General features: G+C 35.7%; 1 protein-coding gene across 22 annotated transcripts in view; it reads left to right on the forward strand.

Annotated features, from left to right (window-relative positions):
* Positions 1 to 27,019, forward strand: part of PICALM (phosphatidylinositol binding clathrin assembly protein) — a 111,697-nt gene that overhangs the window by 70,271 nt on the left and 14,407 nt on the right. For 4 of the 22 annotated variants that reach the window (XM_009187053.1, XM_009187062.3, XM_009187067.4 and 1 more), the window contains 9 exons: positions 1,695 to 1,798; positions 8,263 to 8,412; positions 14,675 to 14,782; positions 16,328 to 16,459; positions 16,554 to 16,584; positions 17,401 to 17,500; positions 20,829 to 20,852; positions 22,233 to 22,292; positions 24,091 to 24,195. In XM_009187053.1, coding sequence (XP_009185317.1) covers positions 1,695 to 1,798; positions 8,263 to 8,412; positions 14,675 to 14,782; positions 16,328 to 16,459; positions 16,554 to 16,584; positions 17,401 to 17,500; positions 20,829 to 20,852; positions 22,233 to 22,292; positions 24,091 to 24,195 — 814 coding nt within the window. The remainder of the gene's footprint in view (positions 1 to 1,694; positions 1,799 to 8,262; positions 8,413 to 14,674; positions 14,783 to 16,327; positions 16,460 to 16,553; positions 16,585 to 17,400; positions 17,501 to 20,828; positions 20,853 to 22,232; positions 22,293 to 24,090; positions 24,196 to 27,019) is intronic. The other 18 variants (XM_009187054.3, XM_009187063.3, XM_021926399.1 and 15 more) reach the window with 11 other exon arrangements.

Genomic DNA, 27,019 nt, shown 5'->3' on the forward strand with positions numbered 1-27,019 from the left:
ATATATAAGTTAAAAATTAGGAGCTGGGTGTAGTGGCATGTGCCTGTTGTCGCAGCTACTCAGGTGGTTGAGGCAGGAGGAAGGCCTGAGCGCAGCAGTACAATGCTAGCCTGGGCAACATAGCAAGACCCCGTCTCTTTGCCTGTCTCTCTCTTATTCTCTCTCTCTTTTGAGACAGTGTCTTACTCTGTTACCCAGGCTGGAGTGCAGTGGCACAGTTATGGCTCATTGCAGCCTCAACCTCCTGGGCTCGAGCGTTCCCCCGTCTTAGCTTCCTGAGTAGCTGGGGCTACAGGCGCACTCCACGATGCCCAGCTATTTTTCGTTTTTTTTTTTTGCCATTTTACCCAAGCTGATCTTGAACTTTTGGACTCAAGCAGTCCACACACCTCGGCCTCCCAAAGTGCTGGGATTACAGGCATCAGCCACTGCACCCAGCCTCCAGACCCCTTAAAAAAAATTATCTGTATTGTGTTTGAATTTTTAGATACTCTAGGGTCATGTTTTGAGTTGTTCATTAAAATCACATAGAAGTCTTGAGGTCAGAAATATATCATGTAAGCCAGGCATGGTGGCTCATGCCTGTAATCCCAGCACGCTGGGAGGCTGAGGTGGGTGGATCATCTGAGGTCAGGAGTTTGAGGCCAACCTGGGCAATGTGGTGAAACCCTGTCTCTACTAAAGGACAAAAATTAGCCAGGCATGGTGGCATGCGCCTGTAATCCCAGCTACTTGGGAGGCTAAGGCATGCAAATCACTGGAACCCAGGAGGTGGAGGTTGCATTGAGCCAAGATTGCATCACTGCACTCCAGCCTGGACAACAGAGTGAGACACTTGTCTCAAAAAAAAAAAAAAAAATAGGCTGAGTGCAGTGGCTCACGCCTGTAATCCCAGCACTGTGGGAGGCCGAGGTGGGCAGATCACCTGAGGTCAAGAGTTTGAGACCAGCCTGGCCAACATGGTGAAACCCCGTCTCTATAAAAATACAAAAATTAGCCGGGTGTGGTGCTGCGCACCTGTAGTCCCAGCTGCTCGGAAGTCTAAGACAGGAGAATCAGTTGAACCCGGGAGGCGGAGGTTACAGTGAGTGAGCCAAGATCGTGCCGCTGTACTCCATCCTGGGCGACAGAGCGAGACTCTTGTCTCAAAAACAAGAAGAAAGAAATATATCATGTAAATAGTGTGTTGTATAATGGGGTGGCTCTATTCATAAATGCATGTAAAATTTTTTCCCTGTATCATTGATACGTAATTGGGATACTGAGGCACTAGAAGTGAGGTTAAGGAGTATTTTACTTTGTAGTGTATTGCAAATGTGATTCAAGTTCTGTGAATATTAAAAGAATTTTAAAAATATTAAAATTGCTATGATATTTTGTATTTTAGAATCTTATTGTTTAGGTTCATTTTAATAAGGAAATTAGTTTTTTTCCGGGGGAAGACATTTATCCTTTTCCGAAGAGCTACTGTTCTTTGAATCCTGTATAAACTTAAGATATGATATTAGATTATTTTTCCAAGCCTCCTTAGAAATATGCTATTATATGAAGAAACTGTTCCTCTTTTGAGATTTATATTAATGAGACTTTTCTTCCTTGTTTTTAATGTTTTTATCTGCGGTGGGCAGAGAAGGTGACACTAAAGTAGAAAGTTTTTCTAGTAAATAAAACACGTTTCCAAAATATCTTTCTAGCACATCAAAGCTGCCCAATGATCTGCTTGATTTGCAGCAGCCAACTTTTCACCCATCTGTACATCCTATGTCAACTGCTTCTCAGGTAGCAAGTACATGGGGAGGTAAGCATTGATTAATTCTATTTTAGATTTTACATGCATCTCTTCTTATTCTGTGGTGTTTTACTTATTTGTAGTTTTTTATTACACTTGATACATGAGAACTTGATAAATATTAAAATGGTAGTGAAGCAGTTTTATCCCTTGAAGGTATGTTCATTTATTATAAATAATTTAGGAATTTATGTTCAAATAATTTATGAAATGACATTTAATAAAGATAAATGTAAGAGGAAGGACCAAGTGTATTTTTAGGTATGAGATTATTCTTTTAATGTTGAATTTTTATTTCATAACCAGAAAATGCATAGTGGTTATTTTGATTTTGGTGTAGAATTTTTGTTTTAACTTTTGGGGAAATAACTTATCTTTGTGTTAAGTATATGATAAAGTTCTAATAAAACTCAGATGGTATTATCACACAGGAACTATGTTGTGACCAGGATTGTCTTGACCAGCTGTGTGGTCAAAACTTAAATGTTTTAAATGTTTTTTAAATTAAGACCTGAAAGATTTTGCTAGTCAAAGAATTTTCCCCTTGTGCCAATAGGTATGTTTGCTGCCCTTAAGCATTTCTGAAGTGATAGGCTTATCTCTCATAGCAAGATAAATTATTCTAATGAGTTTTTACAGTATATAAACAAAGCTTTTTTCATTTTATTTTAATGATTTGAATTTAAGAACATTTAAAAAAATTTTTTTAAGGAACTATATCCTAGAAAGTAAGCTCTGTGAAGGCAGATTTTAAAATATTTTGTTCTGACAGGTAGTTTGTAAACGTTAGTTGAATAAGTGGGCGCTTTCTCTTCTGGACAAGTTCTTTTGGTGTCAAGGTGGGGCACAGAGCAGATAGTGAAACCCTAAAATACTAGATTTCAGGCTAGTTTTGTGAGCCTGAACTTGATTTCAAAAACTAGTTGACTTTGAAGGCTAGTTTAATTTAGCTAAATCTTAAGATCTGAGAGTAATTCCTAAAAATGACAAGATATTAATTGTTAAGTATTTTAGAATTATTTCAGAATGAACTGTAGATAGCAAATTAAGATTTAGAAAGGAGTTTCTTGATACCCTGATGGTATGTTCTGAGTTTTGAATTCTTAATTATTTTCTGCCTTACTGTGAATTGCTTTAGAAAAGGTTAGTAGAATTAACATGATCATTTAAGCAGTTTCAGCTTATTTCCTTTTTTAAAAAATGGAGTAGTCTTTTTAAAACTAAGGCTGAGTTGTTTTTCTAAATAGATTAAAAATATTACAGAAGGCCAAATAAAAATATATTTAACATTTTAAAGAAGCTGAACTGCAATTCCTAATTGTTTTGTCTGGACACCATGTACAAGTAAAAATGACAAGTTGAAGTTTCTACTTGAAATTGTTAAAGTCACATGTGAAAGCAGATAGACTGTTACGGTGGGAGAACAATTCTCAGTAATTTCAATCTGTAAGAATTGTTCTGTGGCCTGTTAGAAGACATCATTCCATCAAAGTCTCTATGTGACAGACTGCAATATATTGGAATACATTTAATCATGTTTTACTTTTCTATTTTAGTTTATTTTGCTTTGTGTGCTATTTCTGTAAAAATTTCCCCCATATTAAGTCCCATAGTTTAATCAGAATTAAATGCTGTCTTGACTTTGATATAAGGATATTTGGCTTCTGAGTTGGTGATAACCAAGGTTTTGACTTCCGCATGATGCTGAGGAGTATTTTAAGCCAAGAATGTTCTAATTCGAGTCAGTATTCATATCCAGGACAATCATATTGATACATATTTTTTTAATTTTTAAAATTAAAGTTTGACTAAACAAAGTTAGACTGAAATAAAGAAATCTCATATATGGCCAGGTGCGGTGGCTCACACCTGTAATCCCAGTACTTTGGGAAGCCAAGGCGGGCAGATCACACGAGGACAGGAGTTCCAGACCAGACTCACCAACATGGCAAAAGCCTGTCTCTACTAAAAATACAAAAATTAGCCAGGTTTGGTGGTGCACATCTGTAATCTCCACTTCTCGGGAGGCTGAGGCGTGAGAATCACTTGAACCCGGGAGGCGGAGATTGCAGTGAGCCGAGATTTGTGCCACCACACTCTAGCCTGTGCGACAGAGTGAGACTCTTGTCTCAAAAGAAAAGAAATCTCATATATGAAAAGCTTAGATCATAACATTAAATGCTTAGGGTATTTTGAAGTTAACTATTTAGATGAACACTTAAATATGTAACAGTTTACATATAATGCTGCTCTTACAGTATATGACAAAACAAAGGTATGATTTTTTCATAATCCCCAAATCTTGTTCTATTCTTTTATTGGCTTTTATTAGCTAAAAATGAATGCCAATAATAGACCTAGTATTTAATGTAGTTCTTATAAACACCACAGAAATGATGTGCATTCCTGGTCATAGATAGATTAGTGATAAGGTAGAGATAAAGGGAAGAAAAGTTTGTATGTGTATATGAAAGACATTTAAGATTCCACCTTTTGGTAGAATGAAAATGAGAGAACAGAAGCTCTCTTGTTGCCCTCATTGTATTGTTAATGAGCCTTGACTTTTTCAAAAAATGTTGTGGAGTCTAAACAAGCAGTGGGTATTGAATACTAATACCTGAGGAGACCTAGGTTTTCATCACCCTGAACATTTTGTATTATAGCAAACTTTTGAGTTTTTATATCTAAAAATACGCAATATTATCAGCTTGGTACACCATTGAGTATTTGAAGCAAGATTTCAGATTTTAGTTTAGGTGTAATAGAATCCATTCTGAAGTGTAATTTGCTTTACTTTTAGCTGGCATGAAACACAAAACACTTGATGAAAAAATTTGATTACCTGGGCAGGTGCAGTGGCTCATACCTGTAATTGCAATACTGTAGGAGACCAAGGCAGGAGGATTACGTGAGCCCAGGAGTTCGAGACCAGCCTGGGCAACATAGCAAGACCTTGTCTTTACCAAACAATGTTTTAAAAAAAATTAGTTTACTGTGTGTGAATGTAGGTATCAGTTGTTTAGGACTTAAAGGCTAAGTCCTTGTATGACTGTGGTGCCATTTTAGTCTTTGTTTTAACTTTTTTTGGATTTTTTTTAATGACTCTAGTGTAGCATAGAATTAAACTTTTGGGCCAGGTGTGTTGGCTCATGCCTGTAATCCCAGCACTTTGGGAGATCGAGGTGGGTGGATCACTTGAGGTCAGGAATTTGAGACCAGCCTGGCCAACATGGTGATACCCCGTCTCTACTAAAAATATAAAAATTAGCTAGGTGTGGTGGTGTGCACCTGTAATCCCAGATACTCGGGAAGCTGAGACACTAGAGTCACTTGAACCTGAGAGGTGGAGGTTGCAGTGAGCCAAGGTCATGCCCTTGCATTCCAGCCTGGGCAACAGAGCGAACCTCTGTCTCAAAAAAATAAACTTGAATGAATAATGAAAAAAATAATGGACTGTATTTAAAAATTTTAAACTGGGTGCAGTGGCTCACACTTGTAATCCCAGCACTTTGGGAGCTGAGACAGACGATTGCTTGAGCCCAGGAGTTTGAGACCAGCCTGGGCAACATGGCGAGACCTTGCTTCTACAAAAAAAAAGAGAAAATTAGCCAGGCATGGTGCCATACACTTGTGGTCCCAGCTACTCAGAGGGCTGAAGTGGGGGGATTGCTTGAGCACAGAAAGTTCGAGGCTTCAGTAAGCCATGATTGTGCCATTGCACTCCGACCTGGGCGATGGAGCAAGACTCTATCTAAAGGAAAAAAAAAAAAAAAAAACTTTAAGGGATTTAGAATTGCCAGTTTAATAGATTAACTTGAAATAGCTGGAGCGTTATTATTACACCTTAATGAATTGGTTTTTATTATTATAGTGTAATGTCCATAATTAACATCTTGTAGATTACCTGTAATATTTTGTCAAGTAGGTTAGGAACTGGTTTTCCTTATCCGATTGATCTAATTATGAATACATTTGCACATATTTCTGAATATTCTTCTCTAAGGTGTTTCACGTAATAGGAAGTGATTGAAATTAGGTGCTAGGGAAATTAGGTGCTAGATAAAACCTATCTGTCATTAGAACAGCGGATAACTGGTAACCTTTCTTGAACATGTGTATTCTCATAAACCAATGGCTCTGTTACAGAAATAGTGTGTGTTTTTTTTAAAAAATGACTTATTTCATGGCTTTTTTTTTGCATGAAAAACAGGTATTTTACTTGACAAAATACAATGTACTTTTAAAATTCTATGCAGCTATTAATATCATGTATTTAAAAACAGAACATTTGGCTGTGTGTGGTGGCTCATGCCTATAATGCCAGCACTTTGGGAGGCCAAAGTGGGTGGATCACCTGAGGTCAGGAGTTCGAGGCCAGCCTGGCCAACATGGTGAAACCCCGTCTCTACTAAAAATAGAAAAATGAACTGAGCGTGGTGGCACGCGCCTGTAATCCCAGCTACTCGGGAGGCTGAGGCAGGAGAATTGCTTGAACCCAAGAGGCGGAAGTTGCAATGAGCCAGAGGTTGCAATGAGCCGAGATCACGTCATTGCACTCCAGCCTGGATGACACAGCGAGACTCCATCTCAAAAAAAAAAAAAAAAAAAAAAAAATCAGAACTTTCGGCCTAACTGGCCAACTTTAAGCTTAATGCTTTCTTATGCAAGAAGAAGCTAGAGTGACCATCAGTATATATATTAGCTAAAAATACATATATATTTTTAGTACTAAAAACCACTGTCCGTGGTGGCTCATGCCTGTAATCCCACCACTTTGGGAGGCCAAGGCAGGAGGATCGCTTGAGTCCAGACAGGGGTTCAAGACTAGCATTGGTATTATAGCATCTCTACAAAAATTAGCCAGTCACGGTGGCACGTGCCTGTAGTCTCAGCTACTCGGGAGGCTGAGGTGGGAGGATCACTTGAGCCCAGGAGTTTGAGGTTACAGTGAGCCATGATTGTACCACTGCAGTCTGCCTGGGCAACAGAGCAAGACCCACTCTCAAAAAGAACAAAACAAAAAAAACCCACTGCACCCCCCTACAACTTCTTGTAACTATTTTCTACTTTTTATTTCTTAATTATTGTTTTCTGATTCTTTTTTCCCAGTGTTCCATTTATTGGGGAGTGGAATGATGGGAAAGATTTCGCGTTTGAATAGCATAATCAGTATATTTTAATAGATTTGTAGGACTTTATTTTTTTTAGTGTGAATTGGTGTTCCATAAGAATACTATTATAGAAAAGTTCTTATGTTACAGAAAAAGTTGTATTGAAAAGATGTGTTATTTTAAAAATCATAACCTGAGTATTTTCTTGATTTTTTTTTTTCCTTTTTCAAACAGTTGTATTTGAGCTTGCAGAATGCTTGCCTTGAAGTTTTTGACTTTAAAGGAAATGTGTCTATATCATAGTAAATGAGCTAGTCCTTAGGCCAGTGTTGCCTTCTTAATGTGCAATAATACAATCTTGAGAGTAAAATACAGTACCTAGTAGTGTGAAGGTACCCCAGTATATTTTAGTGAAGGTCAAGAACTAAACTAGAACAGACAAGAAAGATTCTACTGTTTAGAATTACAGGAGTATCCGCTTATTTTTAATTATGTTACAAAGAAAAAAATATAATATTTTTGCTGCTTTTTATTTTTTTTTTCCCCATTTAGTTAACTTTTTAAATCTTGAGAAGTAAAGAAAAATAGATTTCAGTCATTAGAATGATAATTATCTTGAATAAGGTATCAGTATAATATTTATCTGATTCTAGAATAACATTAGATAAAGTATTTGATAATGGTACATGTTTGATATCATTCTAGTAGGGAAACAACACTTTTGTTGTTCCTTTAGCAAATCATTTAAAGACTAAAGCTCTTAGATAGACATTCAAAGCTGTTGCCAATCTATTAAGTGGGCATTCTTTCATCTCTGTTCTTAATTATCTAAAATTCTTTTCCCCCATGCTTAGATTTTTTTCTTCATCTTTATTTTTTATTTTGAATATATTATCTGCATATGCCAGAAACAGCTTCTTACCCTTAATTTGTCATTACCCTCTTTTTTCTTTGAAAGTTTACTCACGACACACATACCTCTTGTCGATATCAATTATTCAGGTAAACACAGCTATACCACTGCGACCAACACACTCACCTAGGACAGGGAAGATTGGTGCGGGATGGGTGGCTCTTTATAGAAATATCTTGGTTATTATTCTCTTTTTTAACTACCTCACTGTTGGCTTTCTGGTGTTAACAAATAAAATGATTTTTTTCTAAGGATTAATTTTAAAATATGTTAAATGCAATTCTTCCATCTTGATAATTAGATATTTTTTGTTTTCGATAATTTAGATATTTAAGATGAATTAACAATAATATAGCTACTATTTTTCACTTTTCATCTTTTGACTAATTATAATACTAATTAATTTACTTCCTTTCTTCGTTTTGCTGTAATACATTTGGACTGCACAGATCCTTTCTCTGCTACTGTAGATGCTGTTGATGATGCCATTCCAAGCTTAAATCCTTTCCTCACAAAAAGTAGTGGTGATGTTCACCTTTCCATTTCTTCAGATGTATCCACTTTCACTACTAGGACACCTACTCATGAAATGTTTGTTGGTAAAGTACTATTTAACCTTTTTTTCCAATCAATGTTTATACTGCCTAACTATATTTTACGTGTCCATTAATTACTTTAAAAGCACTGCAATAATTACTTCAGATTTTAATATCAAATTCTAAAACTAACCAGCAATCATGTAGTGAGTTTTTTAAATTGACGCTAGCATCTCAATTTTATTTATACGAACTTTTAGGAAAATTTCTCTTGATGTTGAACTCTTTTTTTTTTTTTTTTTTTTTTTAGCATTTTGTTCTCTTATCATGTTACAATGCAGTACTCTAGCTGTCTAGTATCACATGCAGCTTCCTGTTTTAGTTTGGAGAACTGGTTGAAAAGTAACATCTCTTAAACTTACTTGTTTATATGTGTTTATATTTTTCTCTTTGTGCTTGGGAGAGAGGGTGGTTAATCACTCTTAGCAGCTATCTTTAATCTTTTGTTTCTCTTTTAGCTGTTGCATGTCATAGTTTTATATTGTCCAAAGTCTATGCATATCTTTTATCCCATTCTGAAGGATTTCACTTTATTGATGGTATGGAGATAAAAGTAGGAAGTATGTGTTCCATTTTAAATAGTAAAGCAGAAACACAACTTGACTTGGATATTCTGTAATTACAGTATAAAAAGGCAGAATTTCACACTGAGGTTATATAGGGAATAGTAAGTTTTAAAATATATACTGAAGCTGAAATAAATGTTTTTGAATTCTGCTGAAAAAGATGCTAACCCTGCTCCCCCCCAGCCCCAAAGATGATGAAACAACTTTTTTTTTTTTTTGAGACAAGAGTCTCGCTCTATTGCCTAGGCTGGAGTGCAGTGGCACGATCTTGGCTCACTGCAAGCTCCGCCTCCCGGGTTCACAACATTCTCCTGCCTTAGCCTCCTGAGTAGCTGGGACTACAGGCGCCCGCCACCTCGCCAGGCTAATTTTTTGTGTATTTAGTAGAGATGGGGTTTCACCGTGTTGGCCAGGATGGTCTTAATCTCCTGACCTCTTGATCCGCCCGCCTCGGCCTCCCAAAGTGCTGGGATTATAGGCGTGAGCTACCATGCCTGGCAGACAATGAAACTTCTTTTGTTCAGTTCAGAGAAGCAGCTTAGGGTAATGTGAATTTAAATATTTCATTAAAACAGCATGCAGAAAGTCATCAGTATACCCTAAACAAATCGTGTGACCACATTCTAAATATTCTGTTAGATATATATGAGTGAGGGGAAGGAAGTAGTAACTAGAAAGCGAGTTAGTAGAAGGAGAATAGACAAAGTTCCAAGTCAGGTCTTCTAAAAATATGACTAGTCTAATAGCTTAAAATACATATATACCCAAAGTGTGATAATTCGTTGCAGTAATTCTTTCATGTCATTTTGATACAAAGTTGCCAACCCTTACTCTATAGGATTAAGAACAATCCAGAAAAACCAGAATAGCTATGTATCTAGGCAGCTTCTGATCTTGACAGAGGGAAGACATTTGATACAATGATATGTGTAATAGGTAATAGTGTAATAGGTAGCTTGTCCTCATTGAAGCTTCAAGAACACTGAATTGTATGTCAAGGAGACTGAGTTGTGGTCTTAACTATGCTGCATATGTGATTGTCTGTGAAAGTGTCTAGGCTTGCTTTCTCACCTGTGAAACCACACATTAGAGGACAGGATCGTGTTGGCTAAAAAGCCAACTGCCTCATATTTCTTCTCTAATGAGATACAGTGTTGGGTTTTTCTTTTTAATTTATGCAAACAGAATAGTTTTTTAAAAGTATTTAATGGAGCCTTAAGTTCTTTTTTTAGTAAGTTGTCATTTGAAGAATGCCAAGTGCTTGGGCTCCCCCCATTTTTTGTTTTCTCAATTACCCATCCCACTCTTAACTGTTCCTCCCCTTCTCTTTCTTTTTTCTACCTTCTCTTCTTCCTCTTATTCCTTGCCTGCCTCCCTAGCTGCTTCCCTGATTCTTTCCTTCCCCCTTCCCCTCTTTTTTTCCCTGTCCTTACTCCTTTCCTGCCTTCCTGTCTTGTGTGCCTTGTCAGAATTGTTTGTGTCACTTAAGTTTCTCCTAATACTACCTTTATGTGCCTAGTTTCTTCTACTGTAGCCGGCTCATTCGGAGCTAGATAACAGTATCTTTACAACTTATTTATGCAGGAAGGATTTTTTTTTTCCTTAAAATGAGTTTTTATAAACTTGGTAAGAAAAAATACACTTACTTGCTTTCAAAGAACACACTACTTTTTGCCTAACTGCATTTGCCTTAATTAAACACTTGGTGATTTTATGAATAGATGCTTATCATCTTCTTACTTTACTCCATTCTCAAACCTTAAATTTTCAGAAGCATATAAACGTTTTAATATTACAAGGTTATGGAATCTGAAGTTTTGTATAATCTATGTCTTTCCACATATATTCAAGACCATTGTGGTAGCAGTAAAACCTCGAAGTCCAGCTGATATTTTCTGTGTGCATAGTAGTTATTACTGTAGTTAAGTTGGGATTAAAAAGAATGCTTGACACAACTAAAGAATTGAGGCTCTTGATCGCAAGAATTGGACAGGACTAAATATTTTTTAAATGGAATTTATTAGGGCGTTTGATGGCATGTGCTTGGAGCATAGTGAACTTAGGTTTGAATTCTAGTTCTGCTTCATGAACTATGACTATAAGCAAATATTTAACCTTTTTAAGGCTACGCAAGTTAGGAAAATAGTGTCTTGCAGGATTATCATGAGGTTTACATACATGACTACGTAACATCTAGCACTTTGCTAGGCATATAAAAGTATCAAAACAACTACCACTAAAAACTATCTTGGGAGCTGGGTCCAGTAGCTGGTGCCCATAATTCCTGCTAATTAGGAGGCTGAGGCAGGAGGATAGCTTGAGGCCAGGAGTTTGAGGTCAGCCTGGGGAACATGCAAGACCCCATCTCTCAAAAAATTTTAAGAATTTAAAATTCTTGTATATGTGGACCACATCATGATTAGAATGTACTTCTTACCTAAATTATTATGTAGTCATCTTAAACATTGGTTTTTTTTCTTTATTGCTTTTAGATTTTAAAATTGCCAAAGATTATTCACTTTTTTGGTCTAATAGCAATGAAAAGCTCAAGAAGTTCATAAAATTTGAGTTGTTTTTAATTAATTATATAGCAATAGTAAAAAAATGTCTTGTTCTACTTACTATTTTATGTAAGGTGAAATACTTGGGATTAAACTGAAAAACCCCTAATAAATTTTAGAATCAAACAAATGGGGGTTTGAGTCTTGGTTCTGACAGGCTTACTAAATCTTTGACCTTGGGTAAATTATGTAATCTCTCTTTGTTTCCTCATCTGTAAAACGGGGATAATAACTATGTCATAGGGTTTATGTGAGGTTTAAATAATACCCTGTTTATAAAGCCCTTGCATAGTGTTTAGTAGTGTTTAATAAATGGTAGTAGTTACTTTGACAAAAAAGTATGAGCCCTAATTTATTGTAAAACTACCACCAAAATCAATTCACAGTCCAACCAAGTTTTGTAAAAGGTATTTGGAATGCCTTTCTTTCCCCAAAGTTTGTTGATCTTGTACTTTTCAGTTAATTTATTACTGTCCTCTTGAGATTTATCCTGCAGGCCAGTGGTTTCTAAATGATAAACTGTGGGTTGGTGCTGGTTAGTGAGAAAGTTTTCACTGAGCCTTGGTGAAATGGAAGAGTAAGCAGGACCCGTGTAATAATATCATAAAGTTAACCTTAACTCAGAGCTCAGCGCCTGCTCTTTTTAGCGTGTGCGTGCGTGCGCGCGCGCGCGTGTGTGTGTATTTCTGTAAACTTTCCCTTTTAGAATAGTGATACTAGCTGGGTCTTTTTGTTTTAAATAACTTTTAAAAATTAAAAGTTGACAGTCCTGATAGCTTCACAAAAAGTTGATGATGTGCATTGAAATTAGATGTAAAACTAACCTTGTTGGTATGTGTTTTTCAGGCATGCAATAATTACTTAAAAAATTGTTACTTTGGAAATAAACTGCTTGCCTCCATGATAACTATGTGACTTTAAGCAAATATTAAAAGCTCATTCGCTATTGCAATTTACTAATTTTTTTTAACTTTTTTCCTCTGTCTATAGAGGCTTTTAAAACTTGAGATACAAGTTCTGGGTTACTTTATAGTCTTTCTAACCTTTTATACTTTTAGGTAATTATGTTGTAATTTCACAGATTGGTAATTCTAGGCATTTGAAGAGATGGCTCCTCTTTTTACAGAAAATATTGAAGTCATTTCTGTGTGACTATAAAGGATAAGCTTATCTTTTATATCAATCATATTCTAGAAAGCTGAGGCAAAGTAGCAGGACAAAGTAGGAATTTGATATATTGGCCTAATTTTAAATTGTTGTTCCATATATAATCTAAAAGTTAGTGACATCATAGCCAAGATTGTTACCAGAATGATTTAAAGAACATTATCTGTACTACTAACACTCTGATAATAGCATGGGCACATAATTAAGCATGATAGATTTTTTTCTTGAGTAGATACATTCGCTTTTTATGTAAAGGTTAAGAGAACAACCAGTAGTAGTAAGCTGATGGCATAATTCCTAAACAGCTTGCACACTTAAAAATATTATTAAATTGGTAAGTCTAGGATTCTCAGATCGTTTTCATGAGTAGTCAGGAGATTTATATACTAAATTATTTCGTATTTTGTTAGTGTTTTGTGTTCTCATTGTATGACCAATGTCTTTGAGTTAGTAGTAGTTTAAGGGTTATGTGATTATGGAACACGATCAAACTGGTACATTCTCTAAAAATGTGTGTGCTACAGAATAGTCATTATAGGATGTGTAAGATGCTACTTTAAAGTAGTATCATTAATGTGTATCAGCTTGTATGATTCTTTGCTAATAACAAATTGTTGTTTCTGTCTTTGAGGAGCTTCTTGGACATCTCACCAAATCTTGTCCTACTTTTTACAGTTTTCTTTGAGATCAGTCTTTCTAGTACAACATGCTTCATTGTACTTCTTTACATCCTGGTGTTATACATTAAGAATTCAAAGTGAGATTCTGACCCGAATAGAGGAGGGGAAGAGAGGGATCCTAAGTTTAGGACACCAAAAGTTTAACTTCTCCCTAATGGTGTAGTTGTTAACCTTCTAATATAGGTGGTTTTTGTTTGTTTCTTTGGTTTTTTATATTCTGACTCAGTAGAATTTAGAAAAGGAAGAGACCTTAGGAGCCTTATAACATTCCAAAAGGTGAAATAATTTCTTCTTTGTGATCCTTGCGAGGTTGCTGTTTATTTGGATATACTCAATGATTGAAAGTTCTCCAAATCACATGACAGCCCTAATATTTTTAGGTGATTTTCAGCCCTTAGACATTCAGAACCTTACTCAAATATAACCTCGCATAATTGGAAACCTTATATTTGTTAACTCTGTATAGGCTGATCTTAAAGACATGAGCTTATTATCTGTGTAATACCACTAGCATTAGTGTAATGCAGGCAAGAAAGAATAAGGTCTGTTAATGGTTTTGTGTTTCAAGAGTAGAGTCAGCTTAATTAGTATGCTTGAGTTTATGCTTGTCATCCCTACTGTTGCAAATACTAAGTTGAAGTTAGAGGGTGGTTGAGAGTTGAAAGTGGCATATCTTTTTTCTTTGATGTTTTAAAAGCACATGGAATACAGATGGACATAAGGATTAGTGAGTTGCAACATTGAGAATCCCGTCACTGAACTTAAGCTATTTAGCTTTTGATTAACTGTTGAAGGAAGGATGGAGAGAAATATGGAAAATGGGTAGGTGGGAGGGAGAAAAACTTTTATCTTGGGGATACTGAGAGGTTTCATACTTGTTTTTTAAGTACTACAGAATTCTTACTGCATTCTCAACTGATCCCTTACTTTGCGTATGTATTTTGCTTCATGCAAAATCTTGTAATTTTAGATGTGTTTAGTTTTTTAAAGATTATCCTCATACAAAATTAAGGTAAAAGATACGCAAAGATTTCTGTAATGAAGCATATTTTCCATTCAGTGTCAGTTGCTTATTTGTTAATTTTGTCAGTAGGATGATTTTGTTAGAGAAAACCTAATCGCTGCAAAAAGTGTGATATAGAAAACATCTTGCTTGAAGGATTGGCTTTGTTTTTGTTTGGGGAATTTACTGCATTTTCCATTCTATAGTCATCATTATTAAATAGTTGTAAATGTAGAGTTATTAAATAATTGAACTTTTTTTTCCATTTTTCCATTTTGGTTTACCCAGGATTCACTCCTTCTCCAGTTGCACAGCCACACCCTTCAGCTGGCCTTAATGTGGACTTTGAATCTGTATTTGGAAATAAATCTACAAATGTTATTGTAGATTCTGGGGGTAAGGAAAAAAATTTTATTAAAAATATTATAGTGTCCTAATTTAGATTCTGTGTAAGGAAAACTAATGCTGCTTTTAAAATGTTTAAGTATATTAAGTTGGGGTAGCCAAAGAAATTGACCCATCCCCCCAAGCACTAGACAAGAACTTCAAGGAGCTGTTTAGTCATTATTCTTTTATTGGTGCCAGTTTAGACTTTGGGAACATTTTGTTAGTCCTAGAGCAAAATAAGAGAGAAAAAGAGATTTAGCTCTATAGAATGCTAAGTTGCTTGTGACTGTGTGTTGTGACTATGTTGTGCCTTTTTAGGCATGCAATTTTTACCTTTACTGAAATGAATAATAACAGTATTGTATCTTAATGTATGAAATTGGCTATGTTTGTAAACTAGAATAATATAACTTGTGGTACCTTGACTTGTTTAAATAATCTATTATAAATAATTAGAATGTATTAAATGATCAGGCCTGCGGGTACAGGAGCTTTTTATTGTTTTATATATGATTCTTATTATAATTCATTTGTCTTAAAGAAACTTTTTAGATCTGTAGAGCCAGGTTTCCACTTTGTGTTTTCATTAATACCTTGTTAATTTGAAGTGCCTGTAAAACTTTGACACTCATAATTTTGTTCTTACCCTGGGATGGCCTTTGATTTTGGTTAGTAATTAACTTTTAGCCATTTAGAGAGAATATATTGAGATGTTCTTAATTTTATAACATATAATTAGTTATCCTCCAAAAACTAAGAAGCAAGCCTATAAAAAATATGTGTGGACTAAGAATTTATTTTTTCTGTGCACTAGTAGATTTGTGGTAATTTTTTTTGCTGCATTAGATTTTAGTTTGTCTTGCTTGGGAAAGTGGAAAGAGAGACCAATCATTGTTATGAACTATCATCTTTGGTGACTTTCTTTTTCAAACTCTAATATTCCTAGATCATACTATTGAGTCCCATAGAGAGTTTGATTGGATTTTCTTTAATTTTCTATCCTTTGGTGAGGAAAACTTAAAGAATTTTATTTTCATTTTTAAGAATTGTCCTCGTTTACTAGATGGGCTTATGCAATTACAGTATTTAGCAGTTTCTTAGATATAGTTCACTCTTACATTCTCTGCTTTTAAAAAAAGGTCTATAAAATCTTATTTCTTAATGCAAAAGGAACTTTTTTCAACGTTCCAGAGAGCTATTTTTTAACCTATGTTGCTTTAGATATGAGTCTTCAAAAAATTTTGCTGGGCAAGCAGGAGAATTACATTCCTTTTTTTCCCTTTTGTAATACTTCTCTCTTATCCCCTTTAACCCTAATGTAATTTTGTCATGAGATAAGAGATGATTTCTGTCAAAACAAATACAGCCTTCTCAGTCAGTTCACTGTGAAGTGGTAAATTTCTCCATTTTCCATTTAAAGACATTTACTGATGTCTATTTTTTGGATAACTTTTCCAGTGAACAAACAAGGAGAAAAGGCAAATACCTCCTTTAGAAAACCATAGCATCATAAAGTTCCTTACAAATTCTATTTCGTCTGTTTGTAACTTTAAGGCTTTGATGAACTAGGTGGACTTCTCAAACCAACAGTGGCCTCTCAGAACCAGAGCCTTCCTGTTGCCAAACTCCCGCCTAACAAGTTAGTATCTGATGACTTGGATTCATCTTTAGCCAACCTTGTGGGCAGTAAGTAGTCTTTGGATACTTTAATCTTCTTTTATGTTGTTTTATTAAACTGAGTCTCGTGTTATAAAATGCTTTTTTTTTTCTCCTTTACTAGATCTTGGCATCGGAAATGGAACCACTAAGAAGTGAGTGTTTAATACACACATTTTTTTCTCTATGTGTTATTTAGAGGTTGATTTGACTTTCATCTCAAGAGTATGTATAGAGATGTCAAGTCTGCATCTTTTTTTTTTTTTTTTTTTTGGACACAGAGTCTCGCTCTGTTACCCAGGCTGGAGTTCGGTGGCGCAATCTCGGCCCACTGCAAGCTCTGCCTCCCGGGTTCACACCATTCTCCTGCCTCAGCCTCTCAAGTAGCTGGGACTACAGGCACCTGCCACCATGTCCAGCTAATTTTTTTGTATTTTTAGTAGAGACAGGGTTTCACCGTGTTAGCCAGGTTGGTCTCAATCTCCTGACCTCGTGATCCGCCAGCCTCGACCTCCCAAAGTGCTGGGATTACAGGCCTGAGGCACCACATCCAGCCTTTTTTTTTTTTCTTTTTTTTTTCTTTTTTTTTTTTTTTAAACAGAGTCTCGCTCCGTTGCCCAGGCTGGAGTGCAGTGGCGCTGTCTTGGCTTCCTGCAACCTCCACTGCCTGGGTTCAGGCAATTCTCCTGCCTCAGCCTCCCTAGTAGCTGGGATTACAGGCACGGGCCACCATGCCTGCCTAATTTTTGTATTTTTAGTAGAGATGGGATTTCACCATGTTGCCCAAGCTGATCTCGAATTCCTGACCTCAAGTGATTTGCCCACCTTGGCCTCCCAAATTGCTGGGATTACAGGCGTGAGCCACCACGCCCAGCCTAAAGTCTGTATCTTACTCTGTTCAATATACTTAGATAGTTAAGGAAACTTTATAATTAGAGACATTTAATATTGTCACTTATGTTTATTTAAAGTGATGTAAATTGGAGTCAACCAGGTGAAAAGAAGTTAACTGGAGGATCTAACTGGCAACCAAAGGTTGCACCAACAACTGCTTGGAATGCTGCAACAATGGTGAGTTGAAGAAGCTTCTGATATACTAACACTTGAATAATTTAGTTAAATATGTAACATGAAAATGTTTTTAAAGTGATAGGCATAAATAGATTGTTACTGAGTTTAGAAGTGTAAGTAATTTGTATTTCTTTTAAAGGAAGCTGGTTGCCTATGTTTACCGGATATATTTTAGTGGCTAACAAGTATTTAAGGGTTACTTTGTGCCAGAGTTCATTTCAGTAAATACTAATGTTTTATTTTTGATAATTCTATTAATGTGTTAGTAACTATTATTATCCCCATTTTACAGATGAGGAAGTGGAGGCACAGAGTTATTAAGTAATGTGCTCAGGATCACAGAGATCTTAAATGATTCGTTGCATTTTTAGAACCTAGGCAGCCTAACTATAGAACATATGTCCTTAGTCACTACTCTATATTACTGACCTCAAATTTTTTATTTATTCTTCTAAAATATAAAATCTTCTGGTTTCATTATTGGTAAAGAAACTATACTTGCTTGGGTTTTGTCATGTAATTTATATATATGACAATATATTTGATAATTATATATATGTCATATAACTTATACAGTTGATTCTCATTATTTGTGTCAGTTAAGTATTTAAAGTCACTCCAAACACTGAATTAGTGAACACTGAACCCTTGCTAGGGGAAATATATACATATATGTATATGTCACATAGATGTTCCTTTTAGAAAACCTCATTCTAGTATATTCTATTTTCTTTATTTTGCGAAAGAGGAAATAAAGTTCAGAAGTGTTAAGTGACTTGCTTAAGGCTGTCGCACTAACTGGTGCCAGAGTTGGAATTTTAGCCCTGTCCAGCTGGCCCCAGAGTCAGAGTTTCTTGCAGTATGATGGACTCCCCATCCTCCTTCTCTATCCTCTGGTCTGGTCTGAGAGCTGAACCAAGGCAGAGCGTCCTTTGTTCCATCTCAGCTGGAAGTGAACTGTATTGGATGAATCAAATTTTTGCCACTCTGCAAATGAGCATGAATGGCCTGGAAAGCACCAGGAGTGTTGATTTTTGGTGTCACAAAGTTTATCAGGTAGGTGAATTTGCAAATACGGAATCCATGGATAATGAGGATTAACTGTATTTTCTAATTAAATAATTAGCATCTAGTAATGAAGAGGTTTTAGCATGTTTTTAATTACTGTAAGATATGGTAGACCCAGAATAGCTTTGTGGCTATTTTCCTGCCCTAGGCCAGTTTCTGTCTTACCAACCAACAAATTTTCGTCAAAGAAAACTCCTTCTTGTGGAAAAGTTTGAAGCATTCATTCTCCTGACAGTAGACTAGTAGCTGTGTTTTGATTACACGGGCTACACATTACTAAGAGCCATCCTATTACTGTTAGAGGCCTCTGTTGCCCTTACAGCCACTTCCAGAGCACTGCCCTGTTTTCCATGGGTTAATGATATGTTAAAATTAGTAGGACTGAGCTAAAAATAGTATGTTTGTAAAAATTTGTGCATTTTATTATATAGCTTAAGACTTAATAAATGGAAAGTAATATTGAGATTTAGCTACCTTTTTAAGGCAGTTATTTTTTGTTTTTATAGATAGTGTTCACTGCCATCACTAATTTTATTATTATTATTATTTTTTTTTATTTTTATTTTTTTTTTGAGACGGAGTCTCGCTCTGTTGCCCAGGCTGGAGTGCAGTGGCCAGATTTCAGCTTACTGCAAGCTCCGCCTCCTGGGTTTACGCCATTCTCCTGCCTCAGCCTCCTGAGTAGCTGGGACTACAAGCGCTCGCCACCTCGCCCAGCTAGTTTTTTGTATTTTTTTAGTAGAGATGGGGTTTCACCGTGTTAGCCAGGCTGGTCTCAATCTCCTGACCTCGTGATCTGCCCGTCTCAGCCTCCCAAAGTGCTGGGATTATAGGCTTGAGCCACCGCGCCCAGCTATTATTATTATTATTATTATTTTTTTTTTTGAGATGGAGTCTTGCTCTTTCGCCCAGACTAGAGTACTGTGGTGCGACCTCAGCTCACAGCAACCTCTGCCTCCCAGGTTCAAGTGATTCTCCTGCCTCAGCCTACAAGTAGCTGGGATTATAGGTGCCCACCACCATGCCCAGCTAATTTTTTTAGTTTTAGTAGAGATGGGGTTTCATCATGCTGGCCAGGCTGGTCTTGAACTCCTGACCTTAAGCGATCCGTCCACCTCAGCCTCCCAGAGGGCTGGGATTACAGACGTGAGCCACCACGCCCAGACTACCATCACTGATTTTAAAACTGTGCATTTAAGTAGTTTAGATTTTTATACACACAAATACACAATCTTAAACCTGTAAATGTTGCTCACTTGAGGGAATTGGAGCATGTATCACCCCACTTTTAAAGACTTTTTTTTCCCCCTAAATGCAAAGCAGTTGAAAAGCAGTTTTAAGTTGACATCCATCTCTTTGAGTCTGAATCCATTCTTCTTGCCACTATAACACACCTCATCGACTAGGGTATGGTAGGAGTTTAGAGTAGTGGATTTTATGATCTCATGTGTGAATTATGACATTGATGATGTATGAGGAATGATATAAATACCAATGCTACTATTAAAATATAATGAATATTTTCTGAAGTTAGTATTAATCTATATGAAATATTAGGAGTTCATAGATAGCACTTAAGACTGACTACTAAAATGTAATAGGTATTTAGTCCTGTGGAATTTGTATTTAAGTTGATAACAGTCTTTATCTTGCTGTGTTATATATGGTAATGTGTATCAATGCTAAAATATTTGTATGTATTTTATGGAGTTTTCTTTTTAATGCCTAATGTTTGGGGCTGATAATGTGATTCACTACTTAAGATAAACTGCTGCTTTTGACATTTCTTTACATTTCTAACCTTTTTATTAATCCTTAAACACTGTCAAGGTTTTTCAGTGTTTTTTTAATTTAACACAAATTCATTGGAATTTTATTAAAATGAATATTATAGTACAAATTATTTTAATTAGTGCTTGTTTTTTTTCTGTGGTAAACATCTGATACAGCCCTGTTTATGGGATGCCCAGAATTTTGCACTATTGACACTATTGATAGAATTGATGTTTTAATGATACTTGTAATCAATAAACTATTTTTTATATAAAGAGATGAGGCCAAAGACTACAATTCCCTTGTCAACCTTGATAGTGTTTTAGTATAGATGTTCTTTCATTAGATACTGGAAATACAAGGGATTTTAGGTAGTTAGTGAATGTACATGTGAACTAAAATGCTCTCTGTGTATTTTCTGTTGTGTAAGTACTTGTTCTAATCCAGTGTTATTGCATTATGTAATTGTTCTCCCTGGGAAAAACAGAATGGCATGCATTTTCCACAATACGTAAGTGACCAAAAACGAGCCTTTTTGCAATAAATTGGCATGCTATTAACCACTGCTGTAGCAGAATCTCATAACCTTTCAGCTATTGTTTTCACATTCAGATTTTCAATGTGCCAGAAATTCTTCCTAGCATCTACTGATTTCATGGGTGTGTTGCAGAATTGATTCTGATGGTGGCATGGGAAATACCAATTTTTTTTCTTGCTTAATATTCCGCCATTTGCTGCCAGATGGCTGGGTGTCTGTGTGTGTATCTGTGCTGCCACTATGCACTTGATGACTTCTGAATGAAGGGAAATGTTGATTGTGGTAATGTTTAAAATAACAACTGCATGAAATCTTACAGGCTTCTGCTCTTCTTGGCAGTTTGTCTACTGCTCTTGCAGATCTTGGTTTTTAAGTAGGGAGAGACCAATAAGCCCTACACGCTCACCCAAATACTAAACTTAGAACTGTTCACTTTAGTGGTTTTTTTTTAAAGTTATACTTCATTTAATTTCTCCATGCATATGTTCAAATTGCCATATAATTTCAGTTATTTTATGTTTTAGCAGTGTTATTGGTCTTTCACCTTTATTCAATTTCAGTTTTCATTATGAGAAACACACACAGGAAATGTTGTTAAGACAGCAACTATATCTAAAATGATTCTGTTCTCAAATTGTATGTTTACAGATAATCAAAGTAGTAGGAAGAGGGGAACTTAAACATCGTAGTGGTAGATGGTTCTTTTAAACATGAAAGCATGAACTGACCTAATTGATTGTTCCTCTTAAATAATTTTTGGAATAAATTAGAAAGCTAACATATATACTTTATATAAGAACTATGGTTCATAGAAATAGTCATACTCAATAGTAGTTTGAAACCTTTGGAGTTCTTTGAAAAGGGTAAGATACTTAGAAACTAACTTTTTGGAAGATCAGGTTATTGATTGATTGGAGATCTTTACTTTTTTTTTCTTTGAATGCTAAAGCAATCAGGTACCTAAGTAAGAAAACATTCAATAATACTTTTTCTGGGTAAACATTTTTTATGATAGTGATAAGCTTTAAATTTTACAGCTATTTAGAACTATTTAAGATACTTTTTTAAATCTAAAGATTTTTAAAGCTGTAAAAAGCATGATGAAATCTTAGATCACTGCTGTATCTAAGTTTAAGTGGTATATTTTTCCTTCTAATAAGTCTGCTTTTCTGCTAATTTCAGGACACTTTTTTTCACTGACCATTAATTGACAGTTCTTAATGATCACAAGTGTCACTTACTCACAGCTGTCTTAGCAATTCTTTTTAGTGGAACTACAGCTACTAATTCCTTGAACTCAGTTGACACACATGAGTTATACTTTCTTGTTTATTTTTCCTTTCACTATGTTAGGCACCCCCTGTAATGGCCTATCCTGCTACTACACCAACAGGCATGATAGGATATGGAATTGTAAGTATTTTCCCAGATACAGCTTTTGGAAAAAATATTGATTCATATGTAATATGCTTTTATTACAGTTTAACCTAAAAATGAATTTAGTGCTCCTCGTACACCTAGTCCTAGTGCCTAACGCAGTAGAACCATAGCATTGGTTTCATAAGCGTGTCTAGATTAATCATTATACAAGAGATCTTATGCATTAATGTTCATAGTATTACTTGGTTTATTTTTCTCCTCATAACTTTGCTGGCCTTTTATATTTCAAACATTCATGTTAATTCTGAGCCTTTGTTGCTGTGACCATATATTAAATACCAGTGAGATCTTATAACCTAATATTGTAGGGCATGGGAAGGATTAACACTTGAATTGTATAGAGGTAAATTTAGTCTGATAAAGGCTAGAGAAATTTTCCTGTGACAGTGGTTATTACAGTACAAAAACAGTCTTAACCTTTCAAAATGCCACAATGTGCATTTTAGATTGCCCTTACTTTCCCAACTCTCAGTATATAGAGACTCACTTAAGAAATGGTGCTAGTAGCTTCAACCCACCGGTGTGTATTTGAGGAACTGTTCCTGGTAGAAGGCAGTGCCATGTCCCTTAGTATTACTATTGTGCCTGTTATGTTACTTCTTTATGTATATGATATGGAAGTAACTCCTTTTATACATGTGGAGAAGTTTCACAGCTTTTTTTCACAGTCATTGCATTAAAATGTCTGCTGAGGCTGGGCGTGTTGGCTTACGCCTCTAATCCCAGCACTTTGGAGGCCACGGTAGGTGGATCACCTGAGGTTGGGAGTTCAAGACCAGCCTGACCAATATGGTGAAACTCCGTCTCTACTAAAAATACAAAAATTAGCTGGGTATGGTGGCACACACCTGGAATTCCAGCTACTCGGGAGGCTGGGGCAGGAGAATCGCTTGAACCCGGGAGGCAGAGGTCACAGTGAGCTGAGATCATGCCACTGTACTCCAGTCTGGGCAACAGAGCAAAACTCCATCTCAAAAAAAAAAAAGTCTGCTGAGAAACTCAGGCCATAAACTTAAAATGAAGCTCTAAATGCAAATAGTAGTCTACTTGAAACAATAAATAGAACTTCTTGAAAGATTTTAGAGCATTGCATTTTAACCAAAACAGTAGTCTGTATGTGCATTATTTTTACACTAGGTAATGTCACTTACTAGGTTTAATTTTATACCCTGTAGTAGTAATTTTTAAAGAAACATATTTGGTTGAGATTCTGTTTTCAGTTACTCAAGAAAGAGTTAACCTCTGGTATGTAATTTAAGCTCTTTTCTTGATTCTTATGTGAAATAAAATGGAAGAACTAGAGCAGGCTTATTCAGAGAATCAACTGTCTTCAGTTGTGATCACTTGCATAATGGTATAAGAACTTGATTTGTTATACAAAGGCAATTTACTTTGAAATATCTTAGCAGCAAAGACAGAGTCTTAAGTTTTCTTGATGTCTAAACCTGATAAATTTGGAAGCTCTTAGTCTGAATCATTTTATCTGTTGTACTAGAATAAAGTTTAAATTTTGCTACTCATCGAATAGAAAAAGTTAGGCTTTGTTACCACATTTTTAAAATGAGCATGTTAAAGGCTTTACATACCAAAAGAAAAAAAAATACTCTTGAAAGTTTGTAGCTGTTAGTCTTACTTATGTTCAGAGGAAGTTACCCTTTGAGTCAAGCAAAGGTACTAGGACTTGTCATCCCTGTTGTCATTGTTATTTACTGAGTCACAATAAGGAAGATGGGAATAATATCTTTTAACTTGATAATTTTCTGTTTTTTAGCCTCCACAAATGGGAAGTGTCCCTGTAATGACACAACCAACCTTAATATACAGCCAGCCTGTCATGAGACCACCAAACCCCTTTGGCCCTGTATCAGGAGCACAGGTATTACAGACTACATGCAGCTGTGGTAATGTGCTTGATTTGGAAGGAATATGATACTATAACACCCTTTTGTACAACTTGAGAAACAAGTTACTAGCACTTTCCCCCTTCATTATGGATATTGCTTGCTTCATATCTTTCTTGTATAAGAGCTTTAGGAATATTGATTATTTGGAGGGAAAGGATAAGTAGATAGCAAATACTAAAAGACAGAAAATTCTTGGTAACTTATAGTTGGTGGATCCAAAGGATGATTTTTCTGAGATTAAGGAGCCTACTTGCTCTTCATGATTCTGGTGTACTATCCTTTGTGAACCCTCCAAACCATTAACTCAGAGCTTTAGTTCCTTGGCTAATGGCAAGAATGATGCTACAGCAGGGTGTGTTGCCCTTGAGATGCTTGTGAAACTCTTGGCAACTCTCCAGAAAGTTTTGACTGTTATTTTTTCATTAGATAACTTTCTGCCACCGAGGATTGTTTTGAAAAACAAACCAAAAAAAGGAATCAAAAAGCTTGAAATGTCATGCTAAACTAGATTGTTTAATCTACAGAGACTTTCCTCTTCACGTGTTTCTAAGGGTTTTCTCTCCCAGTTCCTAAAAATATGCCATAAATATACATTGTTTTTTATCCCATTATTGTTGCATTAGAAGAATGTGGGTTTTTGTGTGTGTGTGTGTGTTTTCTTTTTTTAAGGTTTTACTCATTATGGTTAGAAGACATAGGAAATTCCTTTGTTATTCACTGGGATGAGGCCCTTGTGAAATGATAGGATGGTTTATCCTTCTGTGTCTGCGGATCTGCTCATACTGTTTGGCATTTAGAAGTAGTTAATTATATGCAATCGTTAGAACACTCCTCCTTTTCTTAAATGGTTTTAATGCCAACTGATTGGTTACTGTATGTGTTTAATGCTTATTTGAAAACATTTGAATGAACATTTGGTTAGTGGACTTGTTATTCCCCTTCCACTTGAATGCATATATATTACATTTGCCAAACCATACCGTCTTACATTGCCAAAATTAGTTTATTTGATCCAATTTGAATCTAGTCTGTATACACAGTAGTCCCCTCTTCTCTTTGGGGTTATGTTCCAAGACCCACAGTGGATGCCTGAAAATGAGATAGTACTGAACCATATATATGCTATACATATATACTTCTGATAAAGGTTAATTTATAAATTAAGCACAATAAGAGATTAATAATAATGAATAATAGAACAGTAACAGTATACTGTAATAAAAGTTTTGTTAATGTGTGCCCTTGCTCACGGACATGCTTGCTCTCTCCCTCTCTGTCTTTATCTCTCTTGAGCTATCTTAATATCCTCTACTTACCTATTTTCAGACCACGGTTCACTTCGGGTAACTGAAACCACAGAAGGTGAAATAGTGGACTGTATTTCATAGACTAGTGAAGCCTTTCATTTTTCAGCCTTTTTGAATATTGCATTTCTTAATAAATTGATACCTCTGTTGGCTAAGAGTGGGTAGTGAATTTAGTTCTGATTAAGCGGTAAAATTCATGTTGGTTGCAATTAATACATTTAGCAGCATGCCTCTTTTTTTACCCCGCCCTTTGTCCATGTTAAAATGACTTCCTCCTTGTTCTTTAATCAGTTAAGTATTTACAGTGAAAATAGAAAATAACTTGGAGTCAAGATAATTGACAGAGTCATTACTTTTATAAGTCAGTTACTTTTTATGTATTTGTTTTTATAAAATAGACTCTTTACAGTATTTATAGTAACTACTATTGAACTTTTACCAGCAGTAATCTGATTACTGGTTTAACTTGATAATCTTTTAAAAAGTATATTGATGATATCCCTATCTGTTGTAGATGTTTTCTTGATAAACGATTATGTCTTTTTCATGTCCTTTTGTTTTTTATTTTGTTATTTGTACATTTAACTTCAGATATGTATCATTTACTTTAAAAATTATTATTATTATTTTTTGCTACAGAAGACTAAGTGATAGAAACCTAAATGTATTTAAGTAATTTTTTTAAAGCTATAGTCCATGCTAAAGACTTATTAGGGACCTTTGACTACAGAAGCTTTTTTCCTGATATGTAGTTAAACCTTTCACCCCCTCTGCATCTTGATTTGCAGGCTGTTGTCAGAATATATTGCTACCTTAAGCTTGGATACTACCAGACAATTTCCAATTACTTTTACATACATTATGTCACCTGATTCTTTAAGGTAGATAGGTCTGCTCTCACCATCACATTTTATAGGTGAAGAAGACAGATTTGGAAAGGTTCTTCAACTAATTAAGTGGTGAAATCAATTTATCCCCAGGTATCTCCTATTCGTAGTCCAGTGCTCATTTATACCACAGTCTCTCTGCTAGTAGGACTGAGCCCTTAATGGCCAGTACGGTAGCACCATCTTCTTTTGTCAGCAGTGAACAGTCTACACGCTCCTTTGTTTTTTCTGGTAAATGTGTAAACATTTACACATTCAGGATGTAACTACTGTAGTTGTAAAGAATATCCTCTACAGTTTTGGGTAATAACCTTCAATCTTGAAACATTGTGTATGAGTTTTGCTTTTGAAAAAACTAAACTTTTTTTTTAAATGTTGGCAAAAATCTACCTTTAAAAAATTGTTGGCCAGGCGTGGTGGCTCACACCTGTAATCCCGCACTTTGGGAGGCCAAGGTGAGTAGATCACCTGAGGTCAGGAGTTCAAGACCAGCCTGACCAACATGGTGAATCCCTGTCTCTACTAAAAATACAAAAATTTTCTGGGCATGGTGGTGCATGCCTGGAATCCCAGCTACTCAGGAGGCTGAGGCAGGAGAATTG

The sequence above is a fragment of the Papio anubis genome, chromosome 12, assembly GCF_008728515.1.
Source record: "Papio anubis isolate 15944 chromosome 12, Panubis1.0, whole genome shotgun sequence".
Lineage (NCBI taxonomy): Eukaryota > Metazoa > Chordata > Mammalia > Primates > Cercopithecidae > Papio > Papio anubis.